Below are 17,413 nucleotides of genomic sequence, written 5' to 3'. Positions count from 1 at the left end.
CAGCAAGGAGGCGGGAACTCCGAACCTACCAAATTCCAGCCATCGAGTCTGTGGAAAAATGAGTGCGGGGGGGGGGGGAGAGGGAAGTCTCCATTGGTGGTGCGGCCAGAGGAAGCCTAATATATGGCGCTACTCTTGAGATGGGGCGAGCCCCCCCCCCTCCCATTACACGGAAGACAAGGTGTAGCCCTGGAAATGTAAAGGTCCCAGCATTTCCAATGAAAGGGATGCTTTGGAAGCTCCGATATCAACACTAACTTCGTGACTAAGAAAACAGTAGTTTGCTAAAATTCCCTAATTACTTCGACATAGCCAAGCATACTGGGCTTAAAAGTTAACCACTGGGATCCAGATGCCTGGGAAGCCAGTCGTCGAAAGCCCCAGAGTTACTCCTAAGTCGCTACAGCCTTAATGCCAAAGCCGGACGAGCTCAGAGCGTGACTCTTGCTCACGATCGCGGAGGACTGTAAACTTCGGGCCAAAAGCGGTCCCGCGCGGGGCCAATCTAGGCTCCGTATTTTGTGGGAACAACCGCCACGATGCTTGTGGGTGTGTGGCGAATGCTGGGCTCGCAAAGGAAGACCGCTGCCCGGCCAGCCGCCGGGGGAAAAAAAAACCCCTTCTTCTCAACCCCGCTCCCATCCTACCCCGCCCTTGCACGGTTCATTTTGGCCACTGCCCAGTTGTGCTTTCCCACGTGGCGCCGTCTAGTCAAAGAAGCGGCTTTGCTCGCGACCTCAAGACCGCCGCCTTCGACAGAGCCAGGTCGACTTCAAACGGGATTCCCGAATCAGCAGCAGCAGCAGCAGCAGCGGCGGAGCAAAAGAGCGAAGGCGCCGGCACCGCAGCGCAGCCTCCGCCGGCGAAGCCTCAACTCAAATAGCCTCCTCGCCTAGCAGCTCCGTAACCTTTTTCGCCTCCCCCGGCTCTTTAACGCCTCATTAGCCAATAAGAATGGCTAATCGCCTCCCGCAGTCCTCCGCTCCCCGCCCTACGGTGGGAGACCGGGCTCGCCATTGGCTGCTTGGGATCAACAAAAGGGGGGGCTAATTACCATGCGGCGGGCTGCTCTTATAGGCTCCGGAGGGTGCCAGTCAGGCGCGCCCGTTCTCCGCCCTCCTAAGCTCCAGCCTGGCCGGCAAAGGCGCCTCGGCGCGGCAGCCACTCGTCGGCTCGGAGCTGGGCGGCGAAGGTGCGAGCGATGCTGCGCGGCTGACCCGTGCCGGCCGGGCCCCCACGCACCATGCTCCCGGGGTTCCCGCCCGCGGGCTGCTGCCTATGGGCCAGCTGCGCCTGATCGGCGGCCGTCTCCCCGATGCTGCCGGCCCCCCTGCCTCGTCGCCGCTGCTCCCGCCGGGGCGAAGGAGGTGGTGGCTGCTTCTCCTCTTCATCATGCTCGCCTTGTGGCTTTGCATGGTCTACTCTTGCGTCGCCGGATCGTGCGCCTCGGCCGCGCCGGGGCTGATGCTGCCGGGGTCTTCGCCCTCCGCTCGGAAGGCGCCCGGTCCGGAACTCGGCCAGCTGCTCTTACCATCCCGGACGGCCAAGATCCAGCTGAGAGCGGATCCGGAGAACGACGAAGACGAAGACGACGAAGAGTTGGGGGGCGGCAGCAGCAACAACAACGGAGTGGCCCCGGATTCCCCCAGCTTCATTTCCACTTTCCTGAATGGCTCTGGGACGAAGCGGCTACCCCAGGCAGTGATAATCGGCGTGAAGAAGGGCGGGACTCGGGCGTTGCTCGAGTTCCTGCGGGTCCACCCGGACGTGCGGGCGGTGGGCGCCGAGCCTCACTTTTTTGATCGCAACTACGAGCGAGGACTCACCTGGTACAGGTATGCCAGAGTTGGGAGATAGATAGGACGCGTCCCGTCCCGCTTTCGTTGAAATTAGCACCATCGGTGGGGCGGTGAATCCTAGCTAAAGACGGGGGGTCTCCTGCCGTTTTCGGCTCGATCGGCTTGCCCCCTGGCTCCCGGACGTAGATCGAGTTGGAGCTGCGGCGTGGAACCAAAGCGCGGCGGCGTGGTGGCCTGCATGTCGATTAACTTTCTGCCTTAATAGCGTAGGGCGGTCTGTTTCTTTTTTTCCTTTGAAAAGTCCCGAGTTAAGGAAGCGCGTTCTCCTTTCCTTTCCCCGCGCTCCTCCCAGATAATGGCTACTAGCTTGGCGGCGGGAGTGTTTTAGTGGCCAGGGGCTACTCTTGCAAAAAGGACCTTCTCTTCGCCCGTTAATTGCTCCATCCCTGCGCCTTCCTCTTAAATTATTTATTTATTTATTTATTTATTTATTTATTTATTTATTTATTTATTTATTTATTTATTTATTTATTTATTTATATTTATATACCGCCCTATTCCCGGTAGGACTCAGGGCGGTTTACAGGGAGCCCCTGAAAGGCCCCGTTACCCCGTGAGGTCTCGAATGAAGTCTCTGGACGCCGGCTCTTTTGCAATCTACTCTCCTTATTTTAACTCCGCTTTCATGAAAGAGAGCGAGAGAGCGAGAGAGCGAGAGAGCGAGAGAGAGAGAGAGAGAGAGAGAGAGAGAGAGAGAGAGAGAGAGAGAGAGAGAGAGAGAGATTGTTTTAAATGCATCTAGGAGGAGAAAGAAATATTTGGAGGAGGTTGGTATCGGTTGGCAGGGAGGGGGGAGGAAATCAACTGCTTTCTCCTCTGAGCGCAAGTATTCTTATATGCGGGGGGAAAAAAGAAGGAAAGGAAAGGAAAAGACTCTAACGGACGGAATCCCGAAGTCGCCGTTTGGGATCCGCTTCTTAAACGAAGCGGTCGCCAAAGGATTTGCCCGTTTGTGGCGCCGGGTAGCAATTAAGGGTCTCTCTCTCCTGTAACGGTCGAGTTGGGAACTCGCGGGGCTCCTTTGCCCACCCGCGTTGCCCAGGACCCTTCCTCAAGACGCGTCGCGGGAGCTGCGGGTGGGGTGGGGAGGGCAGAAAATTCCCTCTCCCTTTTGCACTTCGCAGACCAATGAAGAGGTGGCAGATCAAAGCGGCGCTTCTCCCGCTTTCTCCACCTCAAACGGCGAGGGCTGCTTGCCGGCGTTCCCCCTCCAGCTTGCTCCTTCAGGGGTGGAGGAGGAAAACGCCTCCGGTGCGCAAGAAACTCTGCTGGGCGGAAGGAAGCACTGCAAGCTCCGGGGCTGCGCTTCGCCTTCCGCGCTCTTTAGCTGGGGAATCCCTCCGTTATCCAGGCCTGAAGAAAGCTTAAGGCAGCGTTTCCCAACCTTAGGAACTTGAAGATGCGTGGACTTCAACTCCCAGAATTCCCCAGCCAGCTATGCTGGCTGGGGAATTCTGGGAGTTGAAGTCCACGCATCTTCAAGTTCCTAAGGTTGGGAAACGCTGGCTTAAGGCACCCCAAACCTAACTTCGAAGGAACCCCGGCCTCGGCTCGAGGGTTCACCGAACCCGAGACGCGTTTTAAAATCGGGAACTTCTCGGCGTGGGGGGAAAGAAATAGGGTGAAATCGGGATTGGGAGAAATGTCCCTTATCTTATTCCTCTGAATGTGACTTAAAAGACGACAGAACGAGAAATCGCCGCAGCCGACACGAGATCGGCATCCGTTTCCAACAACCTACAAAATCTCTGGCTCCAGCTGGTCTGCTTCCTGGCCCTTTTTAATCCTTGCTCCCTTGGTTCTTTCTCTTGCTGGTTGGGTGCGCGTTGATCCGTGGCCCTTTCTCCTCGCCTTTTCACCTCTTTTTTCAACTTCGTTTCCAAACCAAAGCTAACTTCTTTATGAGAACGAAAAAGTTAGCATCCCAAACCGCACATGAACAGATATTTCTTGAGTTATGTGTGTGACCCCTGTTCCTTTGAGGGGAAAGGAGCTCGACCACCGTTCCAAGTCGAAAATGGAGAAGTGTGATTTATATAGGATGGGTGATGAGAGAGGAGGAGATAGAAAGTTGGAAGCGCTAACTAAAATGCACTTGGCGTTTTTTGCTGAAAAAAAGTTAAGCAAAACTTGTCTCTCATCTTCTGAGGCCAATGAGCTTTTTGAGCGTGGAAGCGTAGGGGATGTGAACTGCAGTGCATCAAAAATGCATAGGCTTAAGACTATTGGAGTATGTACAACAGGTTGCAGGAGTATATACAAGAAAGTAAATCACATTCTCTAAAAGTGGCTGCATTTATATGATAGCTGTGATTTAAATAAAGTTTAATGCTTCAATTAAAAGTGGTTTAATTTTGTATTCCTTGACCTGTCCCTAAGATCTAATTTGTATTCCTCCTTATTTACACTCCCCCCCACCTCTCCCTTTGCACTTCTTTCAGAAAAAGTATGGAGAGAAAAATCAATGGAGAATTTTTTACTCTGTTTCATATTATGTGAACATCACCAAACTGGTGGTTTTTTAAATCAACGTTTTGTTTGTATGTATATATATATATATATATATATATATATATATATGTATGTATATATATATATATATGTATGTATATATATATATATATTTGTATGTATATATATATATATATATTTGTATGTATATATATATATATTTGTATGTATATATATATATATATTTGATTAAAACATCTCAAAGGAAATAGGAGCTTGGCTAAAAAAAAAATAGGAGCACTCACTGCTTTGAAAAGTTATGACAAATGGCACTTAACTAATTGTTGCAGTAGACTTTCTTTATTGGAGACTTTGTTTTTCAGTGTTTTACAGAGCCTGCTATCGAGAACAAAACTAAAGGAACAAAACTAAATCCTAAAAAAGAATTAAATTAAAAACCAAATCGCCTAATGCTCTCTTTCTTTCTGAGGATTTGTGATGGATTTATGGCTTACTTGATAAAATTGCTCAGACATTTGGGGGGGTTCCCCCCCATATATTTGTTCTGCTGCCGACTTTCCTGGCTCTGCCCTTTTGTCGTATATTACTTGGTGATTGTGTGAGCTTGTGTGGATGTCCTTAGTGTGGAGTCCAGGAGGCAAAGTTCCCTGGCTGCTCTGCTTTCCCCAGATGGAAGAGACAAACAAGCAAAGGAAGACAGTTTTTAAAAGATCCTCCTCAATCTGCAACTGATGAACAGAGCTGTCAGGAAGACGAGAGGTTAGTTATGACTGCAAGATGAACTAAGAAAAGTTTCCGAGTAATTTAGGACTTTGGGGATGTGGATGAAAGAAATGTGCTTTTACAGTTTTTTCTCAGCACATTAACCCTAGGTTTTCTAACTATTGGGGATAAAATGAAACCTGAGCATTGCTTCCATTCTAATACAGCCTTGTAATCAGAAGCTTAGGTTTGGATAGATTGTGTTGCTCAGATTATGTCGTGAGAGAAGTGTTCAATTGCCCAACCTGTAGCTGGGAAATACACGGCCCGGGTTTGTTTTGCATATGGCTCAGGATTTGCTTTCCAAAAACAGGAAATTCATACCAATGATTAACACCCCCTTGAACTCCCGGTTTCAAAGGTTTTCTAGAAATGTGCGTTGTTCATTTTTATGTAAAAACTTAACGTAGGCCATGAAATTGCAGCCAGATGAAAACTACATTTGGGAGACGTAATGCTTAGAAAGCGGTGCCTTGTTGTGTACACCTCTTCCTTGGTTAAGAAAAAGATATGAACTGTGTTCATTAAGGAGATCTGATGGCAGGCTAATTGTTGCAGAACTTGAAAAGATGGGAGTTGTTATTCAATATGGTGGACAAATAAAACAAAATGGAATTAACTGAAAAAGCTACTGTACTAGGCTGGTATGTTTTAACATTGGCATTATAATACATGCACATACAGTATATCTCACTTCCTCTCTCCTGCCAATATGTTGCTCATTATGTATTTCTATTCTCAGTCCAAGAGAATAGTTGCCATTTTCATATTAAAAATTGATGTTCTTTTTTTTAAAAAAAAACACTATTTCTTCTTATTGCTACCTTGTTGTTCAAAGAGAACATTCCATACTCTGAAAGCAGTAAGAGGTCTTGATACGCTTTATCCAAACTTAATTTTTAATTAAATTATTGCTTGATTGAAGAAAGTTATTCTAAACTTGTAACATGCCGAAATATATTGTAGGCATTTATTTAACTAACCAGGAATATAACAGTTTCCTAATCAAGTACCAGTGAACAAACACTTTCTTACTTTATGTTATGCTTCTCCAAACGAGGTTAAGGTGAAATAATAAGTTTCTGGATGTATAAGATCAGTTTCCTGAGTTAAGTAAGCCCAGGAACAATATTTTAAAACACAACAAACTGAGATAGGTATTCCGGACAAGGAAGTAAAAATAATAAAATAATAATGGGAAAAATAAGTGGCTATAAACTGACAAAAAAGCTGCCTGCATAAAGACAAACTGCAAACAAAAATATTTTAATCCAGTATTTATCCACTTATCTGGCAATTTATGAGCAGCACAACTACATTCCTTTAGTTGTAATATAATTGACTTTTTGAAGTCTTTAAATACCCATGAAGTTGACTCCTGTTTGGAACTGTAGCACCAACATAACAACTGAGAACTGATGCACTTCAGTTCAGTTGTTATGTACAATAATTGTTCATAGATAATTTTTATGAGCGCTTCAATTCCAGGGTTTAAGACATTTATTTTTTAATAAGTTAAACTTACAGTTCTACACAGACTTCATTTAGAGTAGCCTTCAGTTGAGGTCAGTAGAACAAACATCTGATTAGATACTGTATGTGTGTGAATGTGAAATTAGGCTATAATTTAGAAATGGAAGCCTTGGGATGAAATAGATACAGAGCGATCCAAAAGAGATAATGTTAATTGTCAGATTATAGATTTTGGCTATAAAACACTTAATTTAAATGTTGAGATAAATTCTGTGTGTACTCTCATATAAGGAGCAGAGCTGATGGCATTTAAAGGGCAATCAATAGTTTAATTTACTGGTGTCATTAATGCTTTCATAAAGTTTCCTTCCAACAATCAAAGAAGTGAAATAATCTTACAATGAAACCTCCCCATGCGTGTCTATTTTAAAAAGTCTGCCCGCATGGTGTGGGATTTCTAAGTGAGTGTGAAGGTTTGCAGCCTTAAAATGGCATAAGGACGATTTTTCTTGTGCAGTAGTAAAACCTGTTTTCCTCTGCCCTGCCAATTCCACTTCAGAGTTGGCTATATTTCATGCAGTAGCAAGTTAATCATGGTAGAACCCTTGAAGCTATTAGTAACTATTGATTTATTTGGTGACTCTAAATGACCAGTGATTTTTACTACAGTAAGAGCAAACACTTTGTCTTTTATGTCTTTTAATGAATTACATTTTAGCATTTAGACATGATTGTTCAAATATTATAATATTAAGACATTGTAACCATGGTTTATCTACGAAGGAGAAACTGCAGTGGTGATCCTGTTTTCTATGAATCAGAACTTTTCCAAATGGGTGGTTCTGAATGGATCTTCCACCAAAGCCAGGTTTGAATTGTGTGATAATTTTCATTGCTTCTTTTGATGTGATCATCTTGGATTCAGTTAGAATTTTGCTCCAGGGAATGTTGCCCTGAAACAAGCTGATGCTGAGAATGGCCATCATGTGTGTTTCTAATTTTCATTTATATTACTGCTTTTTCTATCTTCCTTCAGCTTTTGAATTCTGAAACCATCCTGAAGAAAATACTGCCTCTGGGAAAAATTGAAACCAGAGATGGGTGTGGTGTGTCTGTTTGGCTTATTTAGGATTGCTAGCAATGTTAACTGTTTCTAGATGTACCTTCTAAGAAAATACCTCTGTTTACATTACCTGCAAAATTGCCTGTGTTTTCTACTTATCTTGATATTTTATTTGCTTCTAGGGAGACATTAAAACAAAGTTTAGGAAAAAGGTACCGGTACATGCGGTATTCAAACATGAACAGTTTTGGAATGATCTGGTGATCTCAATTTCAGCAACAGCTTAATCTTTGCTGAGAAAAACATGTTGAAGATATAGTTGAATAATTTTGCATAAATGGGTGTCTTCTATGTTATGAAGGAAGGAATTCAGAATTCAGTTTCATCACTTTGTATTATAGCAGTTTGGAAAGGGAAATCTAAAGAGTTGTTAAGGCAGACAATGTTAAAGCATCTTGAGAGTTCTGCATTAAATTAGCTGCTTGAACTAGACTGTAAAATGGCTGATCAGTCCTTCTGGATAAGAAATAGGAGGAAAAACTAATTGCAGATAGGATCCCTAACCCCCAATGAGTGGACTAAGTCAATATTTAAGAGCACACTTTGCTTTAGGGCTGACATAGCCTGTTCTAGTTCAATCACCCTTGTTCAGTTTAAGTGATTCATTAAAATGAAATGCTTCTTTCTAATTAATGTATCTAATCTATTATTTTAAGGCAAATTCAGCAAATATGCAAGCAGTTTTTCCTCCTGGAAGGAAAAATAGTTTTGTGAAACTAGTAATTATACAATTGCATGGTTCAGACTCTAAGGAAGAGCTATTAAAAGATCACAGGGGAGAAAAAAAAGAAATACTATTGAAATAAGTACAGTGCCGCAGTTTATATGGGCAGCACGCAAGAGATCTGCATAATATGGTTTCAAAGCAACTTGCCTTAAACTCTTGCAGCCCAATCCAAAATTTTAAAATTTATATGACTGGGAAGTAAGTTCCATTGAGCAGAAATTGATAGGTTTAGGATTGCAGACACGTGGCGTAATATGCTGGCATATTTACTCAGAAATAGGTCCCACTATGAGAGTATGCCAAAATAAGCAGAGATAGGAAAATCTAGCCACCTAATTCAACAGTATGCTCGGTGCTTCAGAGCTTTAATTAAAACCAGCTCATGCCTGCTGGAGTCTGTGCAACTTGAGTTTTAAAATTTATGTATAGCCATTTTGAATATTTGGCACTGAAAGGCATTCTGGCTGTTTAGGAACTTTAAAACCTGCATGCCAAAGTTAGAAGCAAATATTATAACTATGTCTAGTGGCATTTATACCAGAGAACTGAAGTCTGACCCTTGAGTGATTGTATGGAAAGAAAAAATTATAGAACTTGATGCATTATTGTTTGAATAGATCTCCTGTTTGTAAAAATCCTTAAACCACATAGTTAACTAATAAATGGTTGCGCCCTACTTTATTTTAACTACTGTATAGTTAAAAAAAAATCCAACAAAATTTCAAGAGAAATGGGACAGAAAAATGTTTTCATTGATAAAATCTTGTTAGATTGTATATCCCAAACTTGGAATAAAAACTTATATTTTATAAGTGAACAGAATAAACCAAAAGGCAGAAGCAAGTGTATAAAAATATACATCTTGGACTTTGATTTACTAGCAATAATTATTTAGTGATGTATAAACTAAGTTCCTGGTTTAAGGATGATCTGTAATTAAGAGAGCCTTTTGTGGGAAAATTTGAGTTAAATACACAATGGTTCAAGTTCATTACCCAATACTACTTATGCTACAATATACAAATAGTATTATGCAATAATACTGTTCAAATGTGACTTAAATGTGACTACGTACAAATGTGACTTAAGAACAGACCTTGGGAATGGAACTTGACTATCTGTACTGCAAAAAAAAAAGATCTTTTATTGGATTGAACCAATGCAGTTTTGTTTGCAACAATGCCAGTTTGCACTATCCAACTCCGAATGTTCAAGTGAACACTACTAAAGATCTATGGAAAAATTTTTTTCTAACTTAACCTTTTTCTTCAGTACCTTTAAATGGAAATAGTTTCCATTGTATTTTTTAAAAAAGGTAGACAGTAAAGGAGAACAAGTAAATAGGCGCAAAACCCTAAATGTGTGAAAATACACGTTCATATAGTCAAGCTTTAACAATGCAGCAATTGCCTAAAACTTTCAGAATTGCTTTCTTTAATGTGCAAAAGCTTTCACTTTGACTTCTCCCAGTACATTAGTCGATCATCAAGGCATAGCTAATTTTGTGGTTGGGAGCAATGTTTTTTTAAGCAGCTTTTTAACGGCTGTGGATGTCAACCCTTCAGGATAACTCACACCATGCAATAGACTCTACAGGAAGACTAGAGCCACACTATGTTAAGATTGCTTATAATAACAGAAACTTGCAAGTCTACCTGTGTCTTCCCTCCTTCCTATAACTTAGGGAGCTGTGGGGGCAGGCACGAGAGTCTTGAGTTTTTCCATGACAGTCTTCAACAGGTCTTCTCCAACTTCTCTTTACAGTCTTTCTATTCCTTTTCCCCAGACTATTTTCTCAGCTCTTTATGCCAGCAAACTTTGGGATGTCAGTGGGGAAGGAGGGCAAGGGCAGATTTTTTATCCCATCCCTGGTTTTTTTAAAGGTGCATTAAGCCTAATCAAGGTTTAATGGAGGTCTAATCTGATTTCTCGGGAGCTCTGGGCAGTCACATGACCATGGGATGCTGCAAATAGCATCCAAGCACCCAAAATGTGATCATATGGTCAGGGGTGGTGGCCATGAAAATCAGGTCATAAATACCTTTTTTGGGGGGTGGGGGGGCGAAGGGTTTCATTGTAACTTCAAATGGATGCTAAGTTCATAGCAGATAGGTGGAGTATTACCTGTAGTTAAACTTGTTAATATGGAATTTTGTATGGTTTTATTTGACACTTTGTAATGTAATGCATTTGTGCTGAAAATATATTGAGGGAATGTTTGTTACGGTAACCAAGCTGAGTTGTGTAGTAGAGTCTGCCCTCAAGCCTCCCTTGATCACAAGGGCCTGTTTTCCAAAAGAAACAACTGGTTCTAGCAGCCTTCCATAGGAGGCTGAAGTTGAAGTCTTCACAACCGTGGAGCCAGTTTCCTTTTGAGAATGTTGAAACAACATTCATTGCAAATAAATGCAGTTGTGGATTCTGGAAATCTTAGCTGCTGCCATTTTGAAGGAGCTGAAACTGATACTATTTGCCTTCAGACTATAAATTGCCTAAATGACTCTCTATCCTGGAGAAAATGGAAGCTGTTCCTTATTCTCCATCTCAGTTTGTTAAAACTCTGGCTCTACTAAACAGTTTCTTCTCTTTAAGACAATGTCTTTTAAAAATGAGTTTTCTTTGGTGTTGGAGAAATCTGTCCCTCTTTTCTACTTCTGAATGTAAACAGAAGATGCATTTTCATCTTCTTTTCTCCCATACCCTAAAAATCTTTGCATGCAGTTTCCTGTTTTCACTGTTCCAGTAACTGTTCTGTTTCTATGAGAATTCTAGCATCATTATTATCCTCATTGTCAGTTTCTTGCTTTAGGCAGACTGGTTGTGATAGTCTTAAAGCACCCTTGCTCTTGGCTCTATCATACTGGAAGATGACCAACTGAGTAAGCAGCTACAGCTGCCCTGGAGGCTGACAGGTGGTTCTTCACAAAATGGATTCTTGAACTCTGAGGACTGTTCTGAAATTGGTGTTTATCTTTATTGAAGTTTATGTTCATCTGAAAGTAACGTTCAGTTTAGGGACCTCAAGCTGCCTCATTACCTTGTTTTTTGGAGGACATAAAATTCTAATTGCAAATTATAAAAGGCTTTCTACAATATTGTTCATTTGGAGTTAGAGAGATATGGTCCTATCTGGTACATTATGCAAGTTTTTGGTAATGTAGATAGAGTACATCTCACTTCTGTCTGCTTATTGTGGGATGTACAGTCCATAAGACCTGAGAGACGCTGGATTGAATCTTCAATATTAAAATAAGCATTAATCCTGTACTAATTCAACATACTTTGTCTAGAAATAAACCAAGCAGTATGAGCCTAGGACTGATTTCATGCTATTTCAACTTTAAGGCTCTTCATTTCTATTTCAGACTGTATCTGCAGCATCTTGAATTGTTGAAATTCCTTGGAAACAAGAGCCCAATATGAGTCCAGATGGGTCTCTGTTTCTACTTTAACCTGCAATACAAGGCTTAATATGCTTTCCAGCAGATCCCACAACAAATGAGTTTGTTGCAGCATGGTAGGTACAAAGAACATGATCACAAAGAAAGAATGAGCTCTTGTGATCCATCAGCTACACCCTTGTGCTTTTGTGGGATTGCTATTTAAAAAAATAAATTGTTTTAATAGATGACAAGAACACTTACTATTGCTGATAAATATACTATTTCATACATGCCTTTTGATATGGTGCAACTGCTGTATTCTTCCCAGCAGGTCACTGATGGGAATGGCTTTGTCTTCCCTGATCAGGTTTCACAGTTTCAGCTGTCCAGTTGAAATCCCTCACCAACTCAAAATCAAATGTGTATTTGGACTGGGCAAGTCTGATTGGTGAATCCAGAATATTGTGGTTCTAAGGGTGGAACTTCATGCTAAGCAATAAAATGGCACAGTCTTGAAATTAAGGTAGGCAGGAAAGAAAGATTGTAAGATTTTTTTTGCAGGTTTCTTTGTATTGTAAGGAGTTGTTTGTCTTCAACTTCCTGTATAATGCCAATCTCCGGCACAACCTTCCTAGCTGCCTAATTCTTAGGGATACACAAATATATTTTCTTGACTTACTTAGACATGAACAATGATAAATAGCTTTTTTAGTCTTATAGAGACATGTTCAATTCCTGCCCTGATAAAATAATTAACAGTATACTTCTGTGTGGATCCTGAAGTTTCCCATATCTTGCATCCATAGTTCTAACTTCTCAGTATATCCTGCAGTTGAACAAACCATCAACCATTACCCCTGAATAGCTCATAATATTGGATTTGCTTTTTTGTAATAGAGTATAGCATAGCATAGAACCTTTTCTGCAGGAGCTGATTGTTAATAAGTCCTAACAAGACTCAATACATGATCGGTCAAATGAATGGTGTATATCTCAGTGTGGGTTGCTGGTTGAACTGAAAATATTAGCTGCATCTAAAATGGATGCACCTTAATAACCCAAGAACTACATATGATGTTTACGTTATCGAACAGGTTCTTAGATGTGCAAAAAGACGAGGAAGGCAGAGAGCTGCTAAGCCACCATTGGCTCCTTAGTGCTGAAAGATGACAGACATTATTCCTCCCAAGTCTTTGCCCTTCTGTCAAGAGGAGAGGTGATCAATGAGTTAAGCAGATAATAAATAGGCCAGAGCTCTCTGGGTAGTTAACCATATGACCTCCAAGCACAACAAATACTAGACCTCACTTACTCCTATAGTCTAATTACAGGATTGGAAAGCAACCAGAGATATCCATTGCTATCTGTTGTCACTCTAAGGTATTGTATGCAAGGATTCTATGCTCAGTGCCCAGTATTTGAGAGAGAATCAATACTTTGCTCTGTTTTTATCATTCCTGACATTTTATCTGGCTTTGGGATGTGCTCATTGTATGGAATGTCTATCTGAACAGGTCTCTAAAAAGTGAAAATATTTTTAATCCTCAGAAATATTTGCTGCATTGTGGAACTGTCTAAAAGCTTTTGTCTCTGTTTAACTTAATCAATTCTCAGGTTTTTTTTTCCTAAAACTAAAGATGCAGTGTAAAAACAGACTGTCAGGGCCATGGATTGGAAGGCTTATTTAAGCTATATTAGTTACTAACTTTCCATTTAACTACTAGTAGACAAAAGGTTAAAAAGATACTTTTTCCCCCCTGTGGTGCAATGTATGAATAAAATATGTTGTGCAATTAAAAATACCAACGGCATTTAAGTAAAGAATTCAACAGTTTTATTCAACAGTTGTATTCCTCAAATAATACATCACTAACAAAAAATTACCAATATTCAAATAGATTAACATTTACAGAATTAAATTTATAGAATTTCCTTTCTTTGCCTCAGAAATCTCAGAAATCTTTAACACTATTAAAGATGGAAAATCTGGCACTGATGGAGTCACTCTAAGATAATTCTGTTTCTTAAATTGGAAAAGATTATCAAAAATTGGCACCTTATAAATCCATCTCACTTTTTAATATAAACTATAAACTATACTAACTTATTAGCTATCAGTTTAAAAGTGATTATAAGTTATTAAATATTGCACAAAATCAATAAACTGTCCCTGAGCGTACATTCTTTGCATATATTTGAAGACTTTGATTCTCTGAAATTACAGATCTTAATGTAAATATTAAACATATTTAAATTGGTCCAGCTTTTGTAAGATGATTGAACATATTTATGGACAGACTTAAAAAGCCCAGATAAGATTTAACAGTTTTATTCAGATTCTATTATGACTTTAAGAGATATCAATCAGGGTTGTCACTATTCAACTTCCACTGTAGAAGTACTGGCAATAGCACTTGGATTTAACATTCAGATTTACAAGATAAAATTGGGTAACAAGACATAGCTTTTAAATTTATCTGCTGATTATATGGTTCTGCCTCTCAAATGCTTCCCAATCAGCTAACTGTATTAAGAAGGAGTTAGAGGAATTTGCAGAGGTGTCAGGACTATCAGTTGATTTTCAGAAATCACAGTTGATATTTTTTCACCACCCCACCAAAAAAAAAACTTCCGAAAAGAAATTTCTATAGATTTAGGAATATCAACTGTATAAATCTTTAACATATTTAGGCAACACTATTACTAAAACATTAATTATTTTTATTAATAATTAAAAACCAACATGAAAGAAATTAAGCAGGGAAATGACAAACTGGGCTTCAGAATATTTGAACAGGTGAATTGCAGTGGTAGAAATGAAAATTCTTGCAAGGCTTAATTATTTATTTCAATGCCTCCAGTGAAAATTCCATTCCAGGACAGAACAGCTTCTACTTTCATGGTGCTGCTAATAATAATAATAATAATAATAATAATAATAATAATAATAATAATAATAATAATAATAATAATACCACCACCCAGGTCCTTGGTAAGGACTTGATAGGTAAACAAAAATGCCAAATCCAGTCTGAACATCTGGTTGACCGTGTGATAATGATGATGATTTCATATAAAACTCAGAAAGTGGGAGAGTGGGGCATGCTCAACTTGATTATATATTATCAAATGGCACACTTAGGGCTATGATTTATTATGGAAGACTCTTCTAAAGCATGGATCTAAACTGAAGTTATATTATAACCAAACAATTTTATAAACCAATGGTTCTTCCACTGAAAATATTTGTCTTAATAAAAATATTAAAAATATTTTTGCTAAAATGATGCTTCAAGTTTGGAAAAGTATATAGCTAGCTTTAATAAAGGATACTTTTCTTTTAACTTCTTTAATAACATATATAGATTAGGGTTATCATTGTGACTTAGCATCTTCACAGACTACAAGATTGTTACAGTAATAGGGAACTTCTCTATAAAGATCAGACAGAGCAATGACTAGGTGATAAGTTATCATGGTTCTTCCGATATTAACTCAAATCTCTTTTGGGCAATAGAAATGTTAGAGCTACAAAAACATGGACCTGTAGCAAATCTGAGAATTTAATATTTCACTTCTTAGAATAGCCAAAAGGAACAATCTAAAAAATTTATAACTTATTGCAATTAGGAGATTCACCCCATGATTTAAAGGAAGCTTGGGTTACTGATCTTGATAAAGTCATACAGGTGAAAAATTGGCATACATATGGAAAACTAAGTGGATTCACCTCAGTTTCAATGCAAGAATTGCAGTGGAAAATTATACATCATTACACACTTGACTCCAGTCAGATAGGCACATACTGTATATATCAATTATTTTTCCAAATGTTGGAAAGGTTGTCAAACAAAAGTTGTCAAACAAATGCTCTTTCATTTGTGTATTTGTGCCTTTTGATGTATTTTTTTGGGGGGAGGATAAATAATATTACTTAACAAAGAATTAAATGCTCCCCAGAATTAAGCTTACTACATATATTTACAAGTCCAAATCCCTTAAAAATAAAGAACTTATCTTTTTCATTTTAGCAGCCAAATAATAATTGGCCAATGTTGAAAAGGTCTAGATAATGGCTTAGAGCCCAAAGATTAAACAAAATCTAACTAGATAAAAGAATCTGCAATGGTTCTGCATACAGTCACCTTGTAGAGAGGATGGTGAAGCATAAAAAAACAAATAAATGATATCAGGTCTACCCCTGAATTTGCAATATTAATCCATAATAATTAATCCATAAAGATGGACATCACATATCAGTAATATAGCTGACTGCTATGTATATTGAATAGCAAGTAATTTAATTTAAAAAAAATGTAATACAAGGATTGAGAAGACTGAAAAATCTTAAGAAGACTCTTGAGACCTCTCTTTGTTGTATTCCTTCTGCAAACCATGGATATCTAGCTTGTTGGTTTGAACTTCTCTTAATCTGCTTTCCTCACTTTGCTCTTTGCTTCCTACTATAACTCCAGAGCTATTCCTACCCCCTCTTTAAGCACGCTGCCTCAATTTTACTTGACATTGTTATGATTCATTGTACAATTCCTCCTCTTTTCTGGGTAGTCAAGGGAGTGTAACCTATTGTGCAAGGAGACAAGAACCCTAGGAGAAAATACAAGGAGAAAACATCAGGCTCAGACTTGAAGTAGACTTGAAGTAGGACTGGAAGAACACTCCTGTTCGGCACCATGGAAGAACATGCCAACCACTGATTAGTATTAATATGTATGTGTTTACTCATTCATTGCATTTTAATTCCCTCTGAGAATGAGAGCTCAATATGATTTACATGACAATTTCCCACAAATCCATTCTCTGTTTAGATTGCTTGGGCTAAAAAGAAGTGGTTACTCCAAAATTGCTGATGGAAACTCCTGGGTGCCGGTCTGAAAACTTAACCACTTACTATACTTTACTTCTAATTGCACTGATGGTGTAAAAGCTACTTGCTGCATATTTCATGAAACAGGTCACATTTATGATAAAAGAAATCCAGATAAAAACTGAACATTGGAAAAATGCCAACTCCTTTTTTTGAATGAGATTGTTTTTTCCAGTACATAATGGCTTATTTTGTATTGGGATTGTTAAAACAACATTTTTTTATTTATTTGGTGCCTTCAAGTCAATGTTGACTTCTGGCAACTGCCTGGACCAGTCTCTGAAGTTTTCTTGGCAAGATTTTTGAAGTGGTTTGCTGTTGCCTGCTTCCTAAGGCTGAGAGATGAGGCTGACCCAAGGTCATCCAGCAGGCTTCATGCCTAAGGCAGGAGTTGAACTCAGAGTTTCCTGGTTTCTAAACTGCTGTCTTAACCATTATACCAATTTAGCAATCCCAATAGATAAAAATTTCCCAATTTTTTAGCAAGTACTTTGCATAATGGCAGAGAAGTTGTGACACCTACAAGCAATAGCCAGGCAATAATAGCAGCACTAACTGATTGATCCTGGTTAATCTCAGAAGCTAAACAGGGCTGAGCTAGCTGATATTTGGATGAGAGATGACCAGGAAATTCCAGAGTTGTAGGCTGGGATTAAGATATTGAAAAATCAACTCAGAGGAAGGCAGTGAGACTTCATGTCTTTATTGTTGCCAAAACTATGTGAATAT

General features: G+C 39.7%; 1 protein-coding gene across 1 annotated transcript in view; it reads left to right on the top strand.

Annotated features, from left to right (window-relative positions):
* Positions 1-1,190: 1,190 nt before the first annotated feature.
* The window catches only part of LOC310634204 (heparan sulfate glucosamine 3-O-sulfotransferase 3B1-like), a 40,096-nt gene continuing 23,873 nt past the window's right edge, over positions 1,191-17,413 (top strand). Inside the window, exon 1 of the mRNA XM_083352353.1 lies at positions 1,191-1,835. Coding sequence (XP_083208479.1) covers positions 1,279-1,835 — 557 coding nt within the window. The 5' untranslated portion in view covers positions 1,191-1,278. The remainder of the gene's footprint in view (positions 1,836-17,413) is intronic.

This window comes from Vipera ursinii (assembly GCF_947247035.1).
Source record: "Vipera ursinii genome assembly, chromosome: 2".
Classification (NCBI taxonomy): domain Eukaryota; kingdom Metazoa; phylum Chordata; class Lepidosauria; order Squamata; family Viperidae; genus Vipera; species Vipera ursinii.
Note: the sequence above shows the minus strand (reverse complement) of the source record. Positions and strands in the feature narration are given on the sequence as shown.